This window comes from Thermobia domestica, chromosome 5 (assembly GCF_964235325.1).
Source record: "Thermobia domestica chromosome 5, izTheDome1.hap1.1, whole genome shotgun sequence".
In the NCBI taxonomy this organism is placed as follows: Eukaryota; Metazoa; Arthropoda; class Insecta; order Zygentoma; family Lepismatidae; genus Thermobia; species Thermobia domestica.
The window spans coordinates 159,939,057-159,957,348 of NC_137458.1; the positions used below are offsets into that span (position 1 = coordinate 159,939,057).

Here is an 18,292-nt window from a genome sequence, read left to right on the forward strand (position 1 = left end):
AAGTACTGGACTCAGCCTCAAGCAGTCAGGAGTAATTAATTTTGAGGTATCACTTGCACCTAATACCATTTGAAGAAACGAAAATTGAATCCAATATGGCAGATCCAAGATGACAGCCGGGGTAGATAAGGTGTGTCAGAGAAGCAGTACTTGATCCAATTTGTTTTGCATATGCCCATATTCATGTCCAGTTTCATCTTTAAAAAAAAAAAAAAAAAAAAAACTAAAAGCAATTTTGTGTCCGAGCATTATAGTAGTGTATAATAGAATTTCGGACATATGAAGACATATAAATATTATGCAATTACCGCTATGGGCCGCTTCAATTAGTATAATAGACATTGGGCCGCGGAGAACTTTGCATTTGAATCAATTTTACACGAATACCGAGAGGGCACTTCTGGAATGTATCTTGTAAGTAAAAGTGAATTTGGCTATTCTTCTACCACGGAATTATCAAACTCAGACGCGCGACAAAAATTAAAATCTTCAAGAGGCCAGAAATGGAGCAGTACTCAAGCTCTTAGCCATTTGTCGCAGAAAAGAATGCATCCCTTACATCCCTAATTAGACATTCATGGACGATTCAAAGAGTAGGTTGACCTCAGCATATTTCTGATGCAATAAAGTTCGATGTAACTTATACTAATTGAGTTGTAAATGCAGGAAGTATGACAGTGATACCGTTACTGGTAACACCTAGGTTCTAAAAGTAATCAGTATCATGTATTATTTTTATATGACGCGAAATGTATATTCTGATTAATCCAACTACCTCTGTTAAATTATCTTTACTTATATGTAGAACTCTATTTCTAGTCCATGCTATCTATTGAAATACGATCTAAGGTTTCTTGTTTAATTTGCCCCCAACTATAATCCATCGTTAGGTAATTTGTACTAACCGTAAGATATGTATTTACCTCTTCTCTGAAAAACGGGATAGAACAAACGCTATTGAATAATTTTGTGAAAACATTAACACCTCCCCCCCCCCCCCGAAGTACAGAAGAATTCACCGCCAGTTCAGCAGTTGCATTGTCTGTGCTTTTCCACCATATTCTCAATTATAATTGCATATAGTGAAAATGAAATAATTTAAGTTGACTTTTTCATTACGTAATAAAAGCACACTTTATTTTTTGAGACCATGGTGTCCTTCGACTATATTATGCTTTTTTTAATGTATATGTGAACAATAATTTTCACGGTACTTAATGTGCACAAATTGTAAATTATGGCTTAGAATATCGTACGAGATCTAGATATGTTGAAAGCATATAGTATTTACTTTTACATTTATTAGCAAAAACTTTACATTTAGAAGTAAACTAAATAGGAAGGAAATAATATTACTTTGTATGCAGAAACAAGGGCAAGTGATTTGGATTGCTGTAACACTAGTTCTATCTGGAAGATTAGCATAAAAATTTAATGTATTTAGTTGTGACCAAGTATAAAACAGTTAATTATTAAGTTTAAATCATGTAATTTGGCAACATCTGTAATTTTAGATTAAAAACATAACATCTTATTACATCTTGTTTTTGCTTTGTAGCATACCAAGAAGAAACTATTCTGCATGTTGCAGCTAAAGCTGGTCATACTGATGTATTGGCATATTTGCTAACCATAGATAGATGTTCTGTTTTAATTAACCGTGTAGGACCTGAAAATACTACTGCAATTTGGATTGCAGCTGAGAAAAAAGCATTGGACTGCGCTCATTTACTAATGAATTATGGAGCAGACTTCAAGATTTACTTTTTCTTGCACTTAGCTATTCGTAAAGAATGTCAGACTTTGGTTGATCGCCTCATAAGTTCAGAGAGAGATTGGTGCTATAATCAGCTTTTTATTGGTGCACCTGATTCCAGGGGGAAAAATTGCTTTCATTTAGCAGCGCAAAATCGTTGTTCTCACAATCTATCAGCTATATTTAAATTATATATTGAATATAATGTAGATTTGCCGAAGGGAACTTTGTACCAGCTACCGTATCTTGAACCATTATACGACAAGAACGATGTAGGAGAACAACCTTTACATTGTGCAACATTAGCTAGATCTTCTCCGTGTATTGATTTTCTGATTCGTCATGGCTCAAATATCAGTACTAAAACAAATTATAAATCTTCTGGCTTACAAATGATTTTAAAAAACTTACCATTATCAGTAGCTTTCATGGAGAAGTTAATGGACAGTTTTATCACGATTGAGTGCAATGATTCACCTGTCGTCCAAGCTAAGTTAGTACAGGAGAAGCATCCAGAATGGGTCAGTTTGGGATATAACCAATGGATAGTATTAAACTTCGATATGTTTTGTCAATACGATGCATTGGGAGCTCAAATGACGACATTACGAGGTATGTTTGAAGGAATTAACTACCTCCGCGACCAGGACATGATGAAGCATCCACTGATTCAAATATTTATAATCCTAAAATGGAGAAAAGTAAGATATATATTTTATATTTTCCTTATGGCCTATTTTTCCTTTGTAATTATCATGTCGATAAGTATTTATTTCGAACATGGTCAACGACACGATCACCCAGATTGGAAAGTTTTAGATATAACTAGTGAAAGGCTTCACAACGTAATTTATCAGACACTCAATGGTGGAGTTATATTTTGCTGCATTTTTGTCCTACTATTTCTCATCCCAGAAGTGTTAACCACATATATTCGGAACCCAACAGAAATCGGGCCTTTATTTAGAGCTGCTCCTCCTTTGTTGGCCTTAATCACATCGTGGTCTGACCCACATGAAACTTGGGTAAATGTTGTTTATTCATTCAATGTGGTATTTGCGTGGATATCTGTAGTTGTTGTGCTTGGCAGATTTCCAGAATTTGGTAAATATGCACATATGTTTGTAAGCGTCATACAAATAATGATTAAATTTATGTTTCATTATTTAACCTTAATCATTGGCTTCTTATTAGCATACTATATATTATCGAGAAAATCTGTGATGGCACATAATGAGGGAAAGAAACAATTCAAAAATAACACATTTATTTATGAAATTGACTTAGTGTCTACGGCATTAAAGCAATTTGTTTTATGGGTTGGATTACTCGACTACGACCCAATGATCCTCACAGGTGAAGTCCCATGGACTGTGGAGTTTTTGTTTTTCTTTTTCGTTATTACCTGCAATCTTGGTCTGACTAAATTCCTAATCGCTCTTACTACATTTAACATTGAACGATTGGAGGTGCATGGTGAATTTATGCGCCTGAAGGAACAGGTGCATTTTTTGTGGCAATTTGAGCACCTACTTCTAATTTGTCGCCTACCTTTTTTAAAAGCTATTCACAAACGTACGCTTATCCAGAGACAAGAAGCACTGTTGCTAGATAATATTGATAAATTAATGCCACCTCAGTTAGTTTACCAAGTGTATGATCTCATTTCAAAATTAGTAGAGAAGCAACAGATGGATGTGACCCGCAAGCGTTGGTTTATGCTTAATCTTGGACACAGCAGACGTGATAGAATGCGTAAAAAATCTGTAATGGAAAATATACGCTACCCATGAAAATCAATATCGGTAGCATCTACAAAAGAATAAGAAGAAATTTCTGGTATATCATTATTAAATATGTCATTATCTTTATACGCTATTTATTGGTGGACAATTTACTTGATTTTAAAAATATTTAATATTTATTTTACCTATTTCTTTATTTAATTAATGTGTTGGATTATAAAGAAGTTTCTATATTCAGTACTGAAAAGTCAATGTAAATATTCATGTTAAAACAAAACTTTGAACATGTTTAATCTTGGACACTGCAGACGTGATAGAATACGTAAATTATCTGTAATGGAAAATATACGCTAACCATGAAAATCAATATCGGTAACATTTACAAGAAAAAGAAGATACTTTTGGTATGTCATTTTAAAATATGTCATGATCTTTATACGATATTTGTTAGTTTACAATTTACTTGATTTTAGAAATATTTAATAATTATTTTACCTATTTTTTTATTTAATTAATGTATTGTATTGTAAAGAAGTTTCTATATTCAGTACTGAAAAGTCAATTTAAATATTCATGTTAAAACAAAACTTTGAACATGTTTAATCTTGGCCACTGCAGACGTGATAGAATACGCAAATTATCTATAATAGAAAATATACGCCACCCACGAAAATCAATATCGGTATCATCTATAAGAGAAAAAGAAGATATTTCTGGTATATCATTTTCAAATGTGCAATGATCTTTATACGTTGTTTTTAGTGAACTATTTACTTGATTTTGGAAATAAAATTTTGAAATATTTAGTAATTACCTGTTTCTTATTTAATTCATGTATTGGATTTAAAGAAGTTTCTTCATTCAATATAGAAAATTCAATGTAAATATTCTTGTTGCAACAAAACTTTGAACATGAACGTCACTCATCTTAGAGAAATGGGGATTCAAGAAGCTATTTTGTTTTCAGTACTGAAGCCATCTGTAATGAATCTCCAGTTTAAAATGGAATTCGAATCATTGTAATGCGTTCAAATTTCAATTCTCTCTGACTGACAATCAAACTCGAGACCACGTGCACCAAATGCGTACACTAATCTCTAGGCCAGTCACGAAGTCTTATGGACCATATATTGAACTATCGTAACCTTTATCATACAAAACAAAGTATATTTTTTCGAAATTACGTCTTTGTATGATTTGTGATATAAAAAATAGCATCTATAAGCGACACAATACTCAAGGAATTTATAGTATAATACTTCTTAAAATACAAGCAAAAATAACTAATTATCCAAAGATAAATACAAAGCTATAGGGAAGAATTCAATAAATTGTAACATCATTTTAATATTAGACAGACCATTCGAATAGTCTTTCTTAATAGGATTTCAGATTGTCTAAAAAGTTTTGAGACTTTGGAGGTCAAAATTTAGGAATACATTTATTGCTATTAAAAAATTATGAAACCACCGTTCACTATTTTATTTATGATCTTTCGCAATTTTTCAGCCAACACAATCCCGTCGTTATAGAACTACTGTGGTTTGTGGTCAAACCTTTGTAACACGTGGTTTTCACAGGCCTCTTTTGAAACTACCTTAATACCATGTAGAGAGTTGTGCAGAGACCCAAACAAATAATCGTCTGACGGTGCTAGGTTTGGGTTATAGGGTGAGTAGCATGGGCCCCTGTTGATCGCATTCGACTATGGTTGTTGGGCGTCATCTTACTTGATCACATGGTATGACGTCGTAGGAGTTAATGTACTTTCAAATGGACAAAGGAACATTGGCTCATCCCCCCAGACAACCAATCTTAAATTTTGGAAGTTGACAAAACTAAATATTTGATATGGTAATAAAGGACCAGGGGAGTACCTCTGTAAGTTCAGTTGGTTTAGCTCGTTCCCTTTTATGGCTTAAAAATTGCCAAAGATTGAAATTTCGGAGGATTTTGACCTATTTTATACTCTTTGATGAGGCTTTATTACCTAATCTCGGGATGATTACATAGAACAAAATCTTTAATTTGGAAATTTGCAAAGAATAAAAATTGGAAAATGTTCTCTGGGATTCAAGTACTATATTTCTGTAAATTTGGTTGGCCCAGCTGTTCAATCTCATGGGTAAAAAATTATTAAAAATATAGGTATTTTCCATGTGCTCATTATCTTGTTGGTTATTGACCTAATTTATATACTTTGATGAGACTCTATTACAACTATATAACCATATAGTTAAGTATTATTCATTATCTTTCATAAGAAGTACTTCTATGTATTCTTAAATTTTGGGGAGAATACATGGAATTACGACTTAAATTTGAAAATTGTCAAGAAGTAAAAATTGGTAAACGTTGCTAGAACTCGAATATATATTTTTGTCAATTTAGTTGGTTTACTTATATTCTTCTGCGATTAAAAATTTGCCAAATATATATGCAAGGAACATTTAATAATTGTACGAGAAGTTTGAAATAGCGTGATATGTTACTTTGAATGTATTGCCCCAAAGTCAACTAAGATGAGACTATTGCAACATATGATCATGTGGATGAGCACATTTGTTTCTTCTCATGAATAGAGAATGGGTACCATGAAACACTCCTTCAAAATTTTGGGATACATTGGCCCAACTCTTAAATTTTGAAATTGCTAAAATTAAAAATATTCTATGATAGTATAGGACCGAGGTATGTATCTCTCTAAATTTCAGTGGTTCATCTCGTTCCCTTTTATGATAACAAAATTGCCAATATTCAAATTTCGGATGTTCATGACCTATTTTATCGTCTTCGATCATTCTTTGTCATATTATATGGTTATTTTGTTTAGTAGAGAATTTTATTTATTTTTTCATAAAACATGCGGACATTGCTGCCCCCTCCAAAATTGCGAGAGGATACATTAGACCACCCTATAAATTTGGGAATTGTAAAAAAATAAATATTAATAAATGATCTCTAGGTCTTTAATATATATTTCTTTAAATTTAATGGGTCCTGCTTGTCTCCTCCCATGATCAAAATTACGAACATATAATTAATAAAATAAAATATCACGCGATAGGTTATGACCTAAGTAGTCTTCTAGAATTTCGCTTTATTGCATAATATAGTTATATAATTATACTCACCACGGGTTCATTGTCTTGAACATTATACAAGTATCATTGTGAAACGATCTTAAATTTTGAAAGCGGACATAGTATCGTCCTTTAAATTTGTGAATTGTCAAAATCAAAAATTAGTAATTCTTCTCTAAGGCATAAATACATATTTCTGCAAATTTGACTGGTTCACTACGTCCCCATTTATGAATTAAAAATTGCTAAAATTAAACATATGCATATACATCTGCTCCAGATACTTCCTTATATTTAGGAACCATATTTGTAAATATAAATTTGGGAGGTACATTTCTGGATATTGGATTAAGTCCTATATAGATACATCTGTGTAAGGCTTGCATCCACTTGGAATATGTCTGATTGTCTCATTGTTTTACAGCAAAATGTTCTGACTTCAAATTTACATATTTCTTGAAACATGAAACAGAGCATTCCTACTTTCTAGTAATCTGACTCGTGTATTTTATGTTTTCAAAGTAAAACGTAAATTTAATACTTAAATCTGAAAGATAATAAATGAAATTATTTATATATATCAACGAATCTTGAAATTTGTAGTCATGATTCTGTCTAAAATCATGGGTAGTCGAATAGTTAGAAAGAGTTTGTGATCGATAAATTGAAAACGGGATAAAGTTTGACAGTAAAGCTTAAAATGTTTTCCTTATCCTATTTCTACTTGACAAAATTAGGTTTCCAATAAAGTAGTTCAGCTATTAAACTCAAAAGATTTGTAGTTGCAGAAAAACATTGTTTGTCACTTTCTTTTTGAAAATTTGTTTAAAAACTTTAGTTCGAAAACTTCAATGTTGGAAAATTTTTCCACTCACTGAAGTTATTTTAGTTTGACAAATTTAAATTCTTCCAGTTTGAAAATTTCTTTGAAAACTTTTGCACTGAGATTTTTTTTTCAAAAGTTTTGCATTCAGTGAAATTTTTAATATAAAAATTTTTGTTTGAATTTTTTGTTTGAAAATTTTTGCAATTACTAATTTTTATTTTGAAAATTTTCACTCTGTATTTTTTTCTTCAAAGAATTTAATATAACTTTTCAAGTTTAAAAATTCCCTGCTTGATATTTCAGTTTGAAACATTTTGCGCTTACTGAATTAGATTAATAATTTTTGTTTTAAATTATGGTTGGAATTTCTTGTTAGAACATTTTATGCACTCACTGTTTTTAGATTAAACTTCCGTTGAAAATGTTTAGTTTGAGAAATTTTTTGCATTACTGATTTTTTTGTTTGAAATTGTTTGCCCTCATTTAATTTTTTGTTTGAATATCTTTTCAATCACCCAACATTTTAAATTGAAATATTTTTTATCTAAAATTTATGTGGAAGTTTTTCACCGGAAAATGGTTTAATTTTTTTGAACTCACTGGAAAAAAAATGCTTGAGAAATTTTGTTTGACAACATTGTTTGAAAATTTTTAGCTTGAAAATTATTGGATGAAATTTTTATTTTTAAAATTTGCAAATTCTGCACTCACTGAAAAAATTAGTTTGAAAATTTGTCTTGAAAAATTCTAGAAATATAACTGAAAGAATCACTTCTAAGAGTCGGAGCAATATAGATTTTAAAAGTCTGATAACACTGTACATTAAAGAATTAAGTTTACCGTCAACTAATTTCTTATTGAATTCAATTTAGAATTTACTTGACACAACTAACATTGAGCGTTAAAAAGTCGCAGAAATCATTCACAATCTTTCCAAATTCTTGTTGGTAACAACTCATTGTTGTCTCATTCAGTTATTGCGTTTCACCAATATCATTTTAATATTTGTTACAATTAACCAATCAGATTTGAGCAGAAACAAAATTTTCACTAATCAGAATTTAACAAAGACAAAATAAGAGAAAATGTGACGTCATAGCAAAAGGTTTATGTGACATCATAGTCTACATATTTTTAATAAAGAATCAAGGTCATAATAAATCTCCCAAGATCTAGTACAATGGATATATTGTCATTAACATAAACATTTTCAAATTAACATGGTCCTGTAAAAATAATGATCTTATGGTACAAATTGATTCTTTTAAAATTAACAAATTGCTTTAAAAAAATACCCCTACTGATCTTGACTTTTGAACGTCTAGAATTTGTCAAATTCATATATCCTACAAAATCTATTTACAGGACCATGAGGATAACCTATCAAATTTGTATTGCTTTGGCAATTTTTAACTCATTCAAGAGAAAGAAAAGTAGTCAAACCTAAACATGTCATAATTTTGGAGGTGACTCTAAGTAAAATGTTTTCCAAATTTACTGAACAACACAACAATAAACTCTCTCTCAACAAAATGTTGTTCACAGTCGCGGATCCAAGGGGGACTATAGGGGCTATAGACCCTTTGACGCTTGACATAGGATAAAATGAGCTGCAATCCTGCTTTACATTGGGCAAAGCGGCAAACTATGGTTTAGCCCCTCCCTTGATCATATCCTGGGTGCGCCACTGGTTGTTCATATTTACTTAATGAGAGAAAAAGAGCTATCAGCAAATATTTAACAAAGATTGTGAAATGTTAGAGCGATTTTTAAAGCTCAACGTCGTTTTGTCAAATAAATGCCTGTCCGGTACAATAAGCACTTACTTGACGGAAAACTGAATTCTTTAATGTGCAGTTTTACCAGATTTTTAAAATCTAAATTGCTGTGACTCTTTAGAAGCGGTTATGTCTGTTAGACATGTAAAATTTTCAAACTATTTTTTTCAGTGAGTGGAAAATTTTGATACATTTTTTTAAAACAAAATTTATCAGTAAGTCCTAAAAGATTTTAAACTAAAAAAAAGTCTGCCTCCATGTTCAAAAGAATTTTAAACAAAAATTTCGAACTACAGTCTTAGAACAAAACGTTTTAAACTAGAAACTTCATTAAATGAGTGCAAACAAATTTCAAACAAAAAATCAATGTTAAAAATTTCAAACTAAAAATTTGGTGAATGCACAGAAACCATCAAACAAGAAATTTCAAATTGAAAATTTAAAAGAAAAAATTCTCAAAAAATATCAGAGAGTGTAAACGTTTCAGACAAAAACATTTTCAATAAGTGCAAATTTTTCAAACAAGAAATTTTGTAACGAAATTTTCAAACGGATACAAAACAAAAATTATTACTCAAAAAATTCAACGAGTGCAAAAATTTTTAAACCAAAAATTTAAACATAAAATCAGTATATCTGGAGAAATTTTCGAACAAAAAATTAAAACCAAAAATTTCAGTGAATGCAAACTATTTAAAAGAAAAATTCAAATGAGGAAAAGAAGTAAGTCACTGTTGACTCCATCTCCTATAGGTTAGCGAAGAATCGTTGTTCTGATAATAATCCGTGTATGATAGGTCAGGATTATATCCCGGATGTAGTGTCAGTTCGATGCAATCAAGTTCCTGACTTTTTTGTTTCCCCAGCCTAGTTTGATGTTGCTCTATCCTGTTGCAGATGGACACGGTTTCTATTAACCAATGTAGAATATTTTGGCACAGCACACTATACATCCACTCCAACTTTTCGGAATGAAGGTCAGCATCGATAGTTTGACCGTTAGGAACGAACTTCAAGTGAATCACCCCCTTTCAGTTCCATCTCACACAGATTATCTTCGAGACGGCCGGTTATAGAATTTGGCCATTGCTCAACTACTCTATTTCCATTTTCGAATTTCTTAAAGATACTCTACTCTGTCTTCGTCCCATGTGACAATCTGTTTCAGGAAACACACATGACGCGGATTTTGCAACAGTTGTTAACACACATCCACATACGTCTGGGTCTGAACTAGGGTCAAATCTTGTGACAAAATGTGGCAGCTCCTGAAGGTTTTCCCGAGCTCGTGAAGGTGACGCAATACAATGAACTAAGGCATGACGAGTTGGTTTGACAATCATCGTGTACTAGTGGATAGATTTTTCTCAATGGTGTGTCATACGTCCTCAGAATCTGTTACTCTGAGGCGGCCGAACCTAGAGTGATCTTCGGTTTTTTCACAACCTGCACAAAATTTCTGGAAGCCACGAGTTGCTGTGCTGTGGTTTGCTGCACCTTCCCCTTTCGCATGAGAAATGTTTTGGGATGTTGTTGCACAGTTACACCCTTGTTCGAACTCATGCAATAATAGTTCAAGTATCAGGTCTTGTTGGGCACTCATCGTCACTGGCACTAAAATCTGACTGAAAATACTGATAGACTTGCAGCCTTCGTGTTAAACAGTCCCCTTGTCACACTATCTTTTGGATCAATTTGCCCTTGTACTTATGATTTATGATGGCTTATTTTTGTAGCTGCTGTTTGAGTTGCGGCGATATTAAAAGACGTATGAATCACCTCTGTATCATCTCATAAATCCTCATCAAAGAGAATATAATCGACCAGAAACCTCCGAAATTTGAATCTTTGATTATTTTTTTTTACCCATAAAAAGAACGAGATGAACCAACAAAACTTACAAAGGTACAGACTCCGGTCGTACACTACCTTACTAAAATTTTAATTTTGACAAATTCCAAAATTTAAGGGCGATGGTTCCATGTCGTCATAGGTTATCCCTTTTTCATCAATAATCGAGATAAACTGCAACAGAAAAAGCTCGCGTTTGTTACCTTTTAGTAGCAGATGGAAATTTGATCGAATTGATGTTTTTAAGCCAAATCATGTGGCACCCAAACGTTCAGATTGTTTCTATAGCAAGCCTTCTTCAAATGGTTTAACACTGCTTAGTTATAATTTTTTAGGTCATTGGCGATCAATGGCGAGGCATGACTCTTTGATGAGTGTAGTGGTAAAGTAGGGCTCTTTGTATTATTGTCCTTATTTCCTATAGAAAACGCATTAATACTAATTCTACTACGTTTTACAGATTTCATAAAATTTCGATCCAATTTTTGTTAATAATAAACGTAATCATTGGCCATTTACAATAATTTTACATCTAACAAGACCTAATTTCCTGTCTTAAAACTGAGATGGCCTATTAAAGCAGCGTCAATCTACCAATCGGACAGCCCGGTTCTCTCGTGATAGCTTTCTCGAAATATGGTTCATGATTTCATCCAACCCTGACAGATTGGTACTTCGGAAATCTTTGGAGTGAAGATGGCTGGGCGTACTGTTGACCACACATTTCCTACATGCTCGATTTTATGGAAGTGTGTACCCTCATGTTATCACCGCCCATGTGATGCTTTGACGGTCCCGAAATGACGAAACATGTAAGAGGTTATCTTTACTTCCCTTGCATTACAACCTTTCACTTATAAATTGATTTCCTAAAAATGATAATAATAAACGAATTCAAAATAGTGAAAATTAAGTCAAAAACAATATCGTATTTAACGAAAATGTTATCATTAGAGACCGGATGTTAGGCAAAATGCCTATTCTTTAATATTAAAGATATGATCAAAAACAACGTTTTAAAGTTTATATGGGGCGTTATAGTTTCGATTTAAGCGAATTTTATTTTGCCTATTTTGCCTATTTCGACCTTTACTGCCTAAATAATTGCTTTACTGCCTAATATTGCCTATTCTATGCATTTTCTTCAAAATAAGCCTTCATTGGGAAAATATATAATTTATGTAATATAATGAACACACATTTACTTATATTATGTGTTTGTAAACACAAGCTCGTCGTACGTTACAATATATATATATACATGATGAACTTCAAAGATGTTCACATACTTCGGGAGGTGATTCATGACATGAAAAGAAGATAAAAGTCCTCTTGAATGTCACGAATCATTTCCTGAAGTATGTGCGCAACTTTATGTCCCGTTCCAATTGTCAGGATTCGATTTTCGATTCCAAGTTGGTAAATCCTGTCACTCGAACACGACGCAGAATTCGACAACATGCAACAGAACTTTTCGTCTTCTTTTCATGTCACGAATCACCTCCCGAAGTATCACGTCACGAATCACATCTTTCAGATTCACCCAGTACGTAGAATGCATAACATGCCTCGTTTTTGTATATACAGTAAGAGAAGATATTCTTTATTTTTCTATATTCTTTGAACATTATCTATGACTTGAACCTATTTTTCAATGGTATTGAGTATTTATCTTCATTATTTCGAGTTACATTTCAGTGCCTATTTTACTGCCTATTTTTTAAATTTTAAGTGCCTATTTGCCTGCCTATTTTGCAGGTTTTTAGTGCCTAAACATCCGGTCTCTAGTTATCATAAACATATTTTACCGATAAAAATATCTTAACGTACTAAACGGTCCGAACAGAATCAACCCTCCCTGCTGGTCTAGTGGCTAGAGCCAGAGTTGGCGTGGGTCAATGAAAACTTGACCCACGACCCACTGACCCACCACCTTTCATGACCCACTCTGACCCACAACCCACCGTGACCCACCACCCACCATTAACCAGTCTGATCCACTGTGACCTACTCTGACTCACCAAACGCCATCGTCATCAACTCTGAACACGATCCACGGACTCTTCTGTACTGACTAAAGAGTTTACACTTGTAACAAAACAAGACTGTGAAATTATCACTAATCGGAGTTTGAATTTCTAGTCAATCGCTCAAGCACCACTCTGTTACAATAACGGTGGATCTGACCTTTACAATATTCAGGGGTGCCCACAAGGGGGCTATGACGCAAACTGCGTCATTGAAATATTTGGGGGGTTAAAAATCTATATAAATATGTTTGAGGGAGTGTAAAAATTAATCGAAAAGATTTTTTTTCATGGAAGAACACCTACGGATAGACAATTGAGGGGGGTGCGTCATGAACATGAGGGGGGGTGGGCACCACTGCAATATCAAATGGTAAAGTGTTTGTCAGTGAGGAAATTAAAGCACTTCGAGGTGGGGGAAATTAGTGTGTGCCTAAAATATACTTGTACTAAGAGAGTATTCTTGCGAGTGTTAATTTCTCAACGCATTCCAAAGGAAACTTCTATTCACAGGAAAATACCTCTGTACAATATGGAAAAGGTCCTGGTTTCTCAGTTCACAGTATTTTTCTCACAAAAGACTTGAAAAATCAGTTTTTCATAGTGTATAAAGGTGCTCGGGTACCCTCTGTGAGAGCATCTTCATAAAGTATGCTCATAATTGTAATTTATGTAATCACTAAAACACCACGTTAAATTTGATACAAATATGCATAATTGCAATTATTATGTATATTTATTCAACGTAGTTTACCTAAAGCAAAGAAGAGACTTAATAAAAATTAGGTACAAAGTTGAATAACATAAATAAGCCATTAGTAATATAAGTATACATTTTCCATAACTCGTAATTTGCTACCTTAAACAAATCTGAAATCGGATTTATTTCCTATTAGCCTCCAGAACTTTTTCGCGGTAAATCATCCGCAGCGGAATGATGTCCATCCTTCAGCCAAGAAATAATTAGCTCGTCTACTTTGAGCTTGTCTAGCGGTGAGCCATTAACATTGATGAACAACAAGTTAGACAATGTTTGAGCACTTAGTCTATTTCTAATTAGTCATCTGTAAATTCATAAGGGGAAATCCCCGTTCGCATTCTGTTGTGGACATTGATAATACTTCTACCTGATTCTGCAACTCCTCATCGACAATCTGCTTGTTAGACTTAAGTCTGATAACGATTTTTCCCGGTCAGTTTTGGAATATTCAGCAAGAAGTATCATCTCTCTACCACCATACATCTTTTCCATATCGACCATGTCAGTTGACAATGTCGACTCATGAAGAACAGATACTTCATCGACCACACCTTCGATATTAAATCTTGTGCATAAATTATCAATTAAGGCTGTGTCCAACACTCGGAATGCGATGGGATTTCCCTATATAATAACATGGCATATTTCTTTCCAAAATATTATGAAAACTATTTATTTTATACATTTCAAAATTCGTCCAAATGTTTATTAGTATTAGTATTGCATGTTCATTTTTACTTTTTCTTGCTAGGGCAATATTAAAGCGTGCTAATTAAAAATTAATTTTCTTCCATTTAAAATCTGTTTAATTTATGGTCTATATGTTGCAACAACGCAGAACAGCAGATAGGAGGCTAAGCAGGTAGTTTCTCTCATTCTCTGCGTCCCGATAGGTCACGCGTGCATGAACTTTGGGTTGTTCCCGCAGACGAAGATACCAATAGAATGCAGATTGACAGCAGATAAGAGCAAAGTCAGTTTTCTCTCTCTTCATAGATCATAAAGATTTCATTGATTCTGCATAAACACCTCGGCGAATCGTTACCTGTAGAGGCATATTGGAACTAACAACGTACGAAAGTTTCAGAAAAGCTCTCTGTGTTGCTTTCATGTGAGGGAAGTGTTCATCTTATAAAAATAGTTTTGAACTGTATAGTGACCTGAATAGCAAACTCGCTTCAACTCGGGTCTCCCGCAACAAGACGCATATACTATCCACATAGCCCCGAGGAGCTCTAGGGAGCTTGAAACAGGAAGGATGAAATTGTTTTACCGTTTCCTGTTTCAGTAGAGAGATACAGGTGAAGATGGTATTTTTCTTCAGATGCTCAATCGATTTTCGAAAATTGTCGTTATCTACTACCAGTTTAGTTTTATGGCGATCAATGTTAAAACCGAAAACAGTTAATTTCTTCCACTTCTGGTTTGAATACAAGGTCAACGGAAGAAAGATAACCTATTCTTGAGACGCTGTATGAATTCCCGAAAATTACTCGATATCTCTTAACAGCTTACCTCTGATGTATGGGGTGGCCGGTTCGATCTCAGCTCGCGCCAAGTGGGCTTTGTGGTGGACAAACACCATGTGTATGGATTTTTTCGGGGATTTTCTGTTTGCTCAAATTTTCTTCATTCCACCATTTCAGTCATTTTGATCATTACCGTGTCCTTTAGTCTAGCCGACATAACTGTGGGACGTAAAACTCAAACATTTCATTTCTAAATAATAACCTAATACAGTGCTCTATTCCCCAATAATAGCGTAAAGATTGATTATATGCCTGCAGATTGATATGCCATACCATTGCATACAAAGAAATTTATCAACATCTGCCAGGAGTCGCTACAAGAAAGACTGATATATATATATATATATATATATATATATATATATATATATATATATATATATATATAGTTCAAATAGTGTTCTCTATGAAACGAGACGAGAAATAAGGTTTTCTCGTCACGTCTACTGAATTTAATAGGTATTGTCTCCTCTCAATCCTCGAAAGCTTCCTTCGCTCTTGTCTCGAAATTTTATTCTTCCATTTTGTTAATTTATGTATATAAAAAAATCATGCCCTAATTGTTTTTCTTAATTTCAACTGGAAGTTATCACAACCGTTCTGCGTCATGATTGATCCACGAATAGTGTGATATAACAACATTTAAACCATACTTATTATTGGAGTAAATTGTGTAATGACTTGTATATTTTAAACGTAGATAAATGCTCTTCATTGTTTTCGTACCATCATCTTATCAATTTGTAGTTTTTTTACATATGAATCATGTGACACTATAATAGTGTTTGAGATCCAAGACTTAGGTGAATTAGTGTTGCCCACAGGACTCGAGGAATTTCTCTTCTCGAAAACGAGACGATAATTGTTGTGTTTCTTGCCTCGTCTCGAATTTAAAAAGGTAAAAAGATACAGTGGGTCCCACTAGCTTTCGAACCCGAAAAAAACGTTATAATTTCCGAACAAATGTATTATCTGTCAGGAAAGTCAATGTACATCTATTTTTCGTGTCTGGCATTCCTGCGCTCCATCCGTGGAGAGTAAGAGAATTAAATCAATCAAATGTTTACTGAGAAGCAAGAAGAAAAGACTAATCTGAGTAAGACATTGCAGAGGGGCACAAGCTGTGAATACGAATAGTGCATAGTGTAAATAAAGGACGACACCGAAAGAGAAAGCCAGAAACAGCTGCTAAACGTAGGAAAAAGAGTAAAAATTGTCGAAGTTGGAACATAAAACACAAATACAATAAATACAACGACAACTAAACGTTCACCACGCCATGATCTTTGTGTAGTGATTAAGGTACTGGCTTACAAATGCAAAGGACGCCAGTTCGAATCCTCGGCATGGACATTTTTAAAAACTTTTGTTAATAATACATGTAGCTCATGAGAGATGGTAAAAGAGGTCGTATTTAGTCTTTCGTAGCAATTATTATTGGTAATGTTTAGTACAGTTAACACTTTTTGTCTTTGCGTATTGCTTTTATTCTTGTCTTCATTTCGAAAGAGAAGAATATCCGAACAAATGCCACCAAAATTCCTCTTATTTTGAATGTAAACGTTATTTAAAATTAGTAAAGAATAAAAATTGAACGTTCTGACGTAGCTGCAAAAAGTAAAATAAAACATGGAAGTGGAGGTGTTCAAACCCATACTCATAGTTATTAAAAATACAATCTCTACATGCCTTATACCTCTCGACCACGTTTCTACGTTAGGAAGTAAGAGGCTTGTGTTTAGGTTACGCTGGTTAATACGTTTGGCAAAGAGGCCCGGTTTAGCTCTGACGCAGCACAGGTGCGAGAAGGGAGAAGGAAGCAAAACACTTTTTCTCTCTCCCTCTGTTTGTCTATTTATCTATCTATCAGTATATATATATATATATATATATATATATATATATATATATATATATATATATATATATATATATATATATACGTATATAACGCTATTTGCGAATGCCATAAACACCCTAATTTTCAGCGGATTGAGACGAAACTTGGCACAAACATTAATTGTTGAAATTTCTTGAACGAGTTCGTTAACCAGAATAAGCAGATGAAAATGTTCAAAATGGCGGCCCTTCAAACTCTTAAAAAGTTCCAAGGGAACCAAATTTCGCCCATAAATAGGTATTCAGAAAGTTTGAGTAACTTTTCCTTTTTTACTGAAATATTTGTGTGCAGGGACTTATCCTCTTTTATTGACATATTGGACCCGATTAATCACCTAAAGAAGGTTCACGCGCTTTCGCTACGGTCAGGCCTTTTCTTTTTTGCAGGAAGGGGGATATTTTCCTATCGGAACAAGATTATTGTTAGTGACGATATGAAATTACACATTGAAAGTGAAGTAACTTGTGAAACGTGTTATTTGAAAGAATAATATAATAAATATGCTTTCCTCTAACACAGAGAACTGTAAATCATGTATTTCGAGTTCGGGAGCGTGAATGGCGAGGAGTGTTATTTGATTTGCTTTTTAGTAACACATTGCATTGCAAATAAAGATAGGCAACATTAGTGGTAAGTAAAACAATAATAATAATAATAATAATAATAATAATAATAATAATAATAATAATAATAATAATAATAATAATAATAATAATAGGTGTTGTTTGTGGCAAGGCAATATCTTCTTCAATTCTTCTTCAAACGTAATGATTGTAACGCCATATCTCCCTTACAAACAAAATAGCAATTTATATCGAGAGAACGGGAAATTGTAGAGTGATGGGAGCAACGTTGGACAGTATGCACTCATAGTACTCAGAAAAATAAGCGATTTCAATGCAAAATAAACGAAGAGTCATTGTCATGGGGAGTCATGGGGTCACGGCAGAGCCCTCTTTAGGCAAATGTCGATAACTTATATCGAGAGAACAAGAGGTGATAGTGGGATGGGACCAACGTTGGACACCGTGGAGCCA

At 33.4% G+C, this 18,292-nt stretch overlaps 1 protein-coding gene across 1 annotated transcript in view; it reads left to right on the forward strand.

Moving 5' to 3' along the window:
- The window catches only part of LOC145686207 (transient receptor potential cation channel subfamily A member 1-like), a 176,832-nt gene extending 172,570 nt beyond the window's left edge, over window positions 1-4,262 (forward strand). Inside the window, exon 5 of the mRNA XM_081759257.1 lies at window positions 1,559-4,262. Coding sequence (XP_081615383.1) covers window positions 1,559-3,549 — 1,991 coding nt within the window. The 3' untranslated portion in view covers window positions 3,550-4,262. The remainder of the gene's footprint in view (window positions 1-1,558) is intronic.
- The last annotated feature ends 14,030 nt before the right edge of the window (window positions 4,263-18,292 follow it).